Source organism: Perkinsus marinus, assembly GCF_000006405.1.
Source record: "Perkinsus marinus ATCC 50983 genomic scaffold scf_1104296977266, whole genome shotgun sequence".
In the NCBI taxonomy this organism is placed as follows: domain Eukaryota; phylum Perkinsozoa; order Perkinsida; family Perkinsidae; genus Perkinsus; species Perkinsus marinus.
The window spans coordinates 1-1,496 of NW_003200235.1; the positions used below are offsets into that span (position 1 = coordinate 1).

The 1,496-nt window shown below is 51.6% G+C and overlaps 1 protein-coding gene across 1 annotated transcript; it reads left to right on the forward strand.

Moving 5' to 3' along the window:
- Positions 1 to 72: 72 nt before the first annotated feature.
- Pmar_PMAR001931 (hypothetical protein) lies at positions 73 to 222 on the forward strand (the record flags this gene model as incomplete). The annotated part of the gene is made up of 1 exon (XM_002764443.1): positions 73 to 222. A coding segment is annotated over one exon (150 nt), but the record flags the coding sequence as incomplete, so codon positions are not given.
- Between the last annotated feature and the right edge of the window lie 1,274 nt (positions 223 to 1,496).

Sequence of the window (1,496 nt, forward strand, 5' to 3'; positions counted from 1 at the left end):
TGAAGTACATTGAGTGGGGAAAGGTTGAGGTATGACTGCTGATGGTAATCGGCGCTGAGTGGCTGAACGCAGATACCTGACATAGAGGTCAGGGAGGCTGACAAGTTTCCTGAGTCGGCCGAGGCTGCTGGGAGGGAGGAAACCCAGAGACAATATGAAGAGGAAATGCTGGCTGATATCTTCGGCCAGGAAGCACAACCTATCACCACTCTTGGTGGCTAATTCGGAGCTCTCCCCAACCACGTTTCTGCATCTCATCGTTTCTGTGAGGCCTCGAATGGGATTGAGTTGACAGTAGTGGTATGCAGCAGCTTGAGAGGTCATCTGCCATAGATGTCGGGTATTCATATCTCGAGACATGATACTTTCAAGGTGTTCATTCATTCAGGCTCCATGGGCCATAGTGGACTCGTATCAAGTCACTTGATGAGTGCACTTGTTGTTGCTCGTCTTCACTCTTCAGGGCTGCGTAGTTGAAAGCTGGTATACGGCTTGCCACCGCCGAGCGCCATCACTTGAATGGGTAAGTGTTGCCAAGCCATTAGCTTTGCGTCTCAACAGCGGCACACTTGTGTTAGAATTCATCATCTCAATCATCCCCCACAGCTTCAAATCAACAACCATCATCATTCTTGAGGACAGTGTCGCCATGAGCCTGTTTGCTAGCAGGCCTTCTCTTCGGTTAGTTCACTCTCAGCGTTGATCGATCCTCTGTATATTTGGAAAGATTCCCTTTGGCCACCAGTGCCTTATTGTCTCGCCGCGGTAACCCTCTCATGCCCGCCAACCTTTAACCATCCTCGTTGAGCTACGTACCGTCGATCGGTGTACTCTACCTGGCAATGTTACACCACTTCAGAGAAGTCATCCGTGATATAGTAGGTGCTAGGCTTGAATTATCGCACTCATCGCAGTCGGGGCTACGAGTGGAACAGGCGAACCACGATGGTCCATTGAGCCCACAGCTGTTGTTAGCGACATGAATAAGGAAGCATCTCCTGTTGAATAAAAGCTCCTCCTTGCTGTACTAGTCGGAGGCGACGTGGCAGGGGCTGAGAAATACAAATATCATACACATGTCCATCCATGGCTACGGTGAACTGGCTTTAGCTGCTTAGTCGATCTCGAGGGGTAGTCTGCCAAGTGCATTTAGAATATGTCTATGTCTATGTCGTCGTCGTCGTCGACGGATGGTGATCATCCCCGAAGGTCCACTCGGTGGATATCCCGAGTCCTGTCCGATACATGGGCATCACTGCGAAACCACAAGTGGGTCATTTGGTCGCCCCCCTGGGGACCACTCTCATTGTGGCCTTTTCTAGGGCCCTTATCGACTGCTGCAAGGAGCTCAAGTCACCGGGGGGAGATACCTCAGCTGGGGAGGAACATCAGGGCGGCGGCGGCAGCCTGACAGCGTAGTGTGTGTAGTAGAGGAAGCCTCGTTGATGATGTCGTCCAGGTACGAGTCGGACATGCTCAACACAGGCTCTCCTATG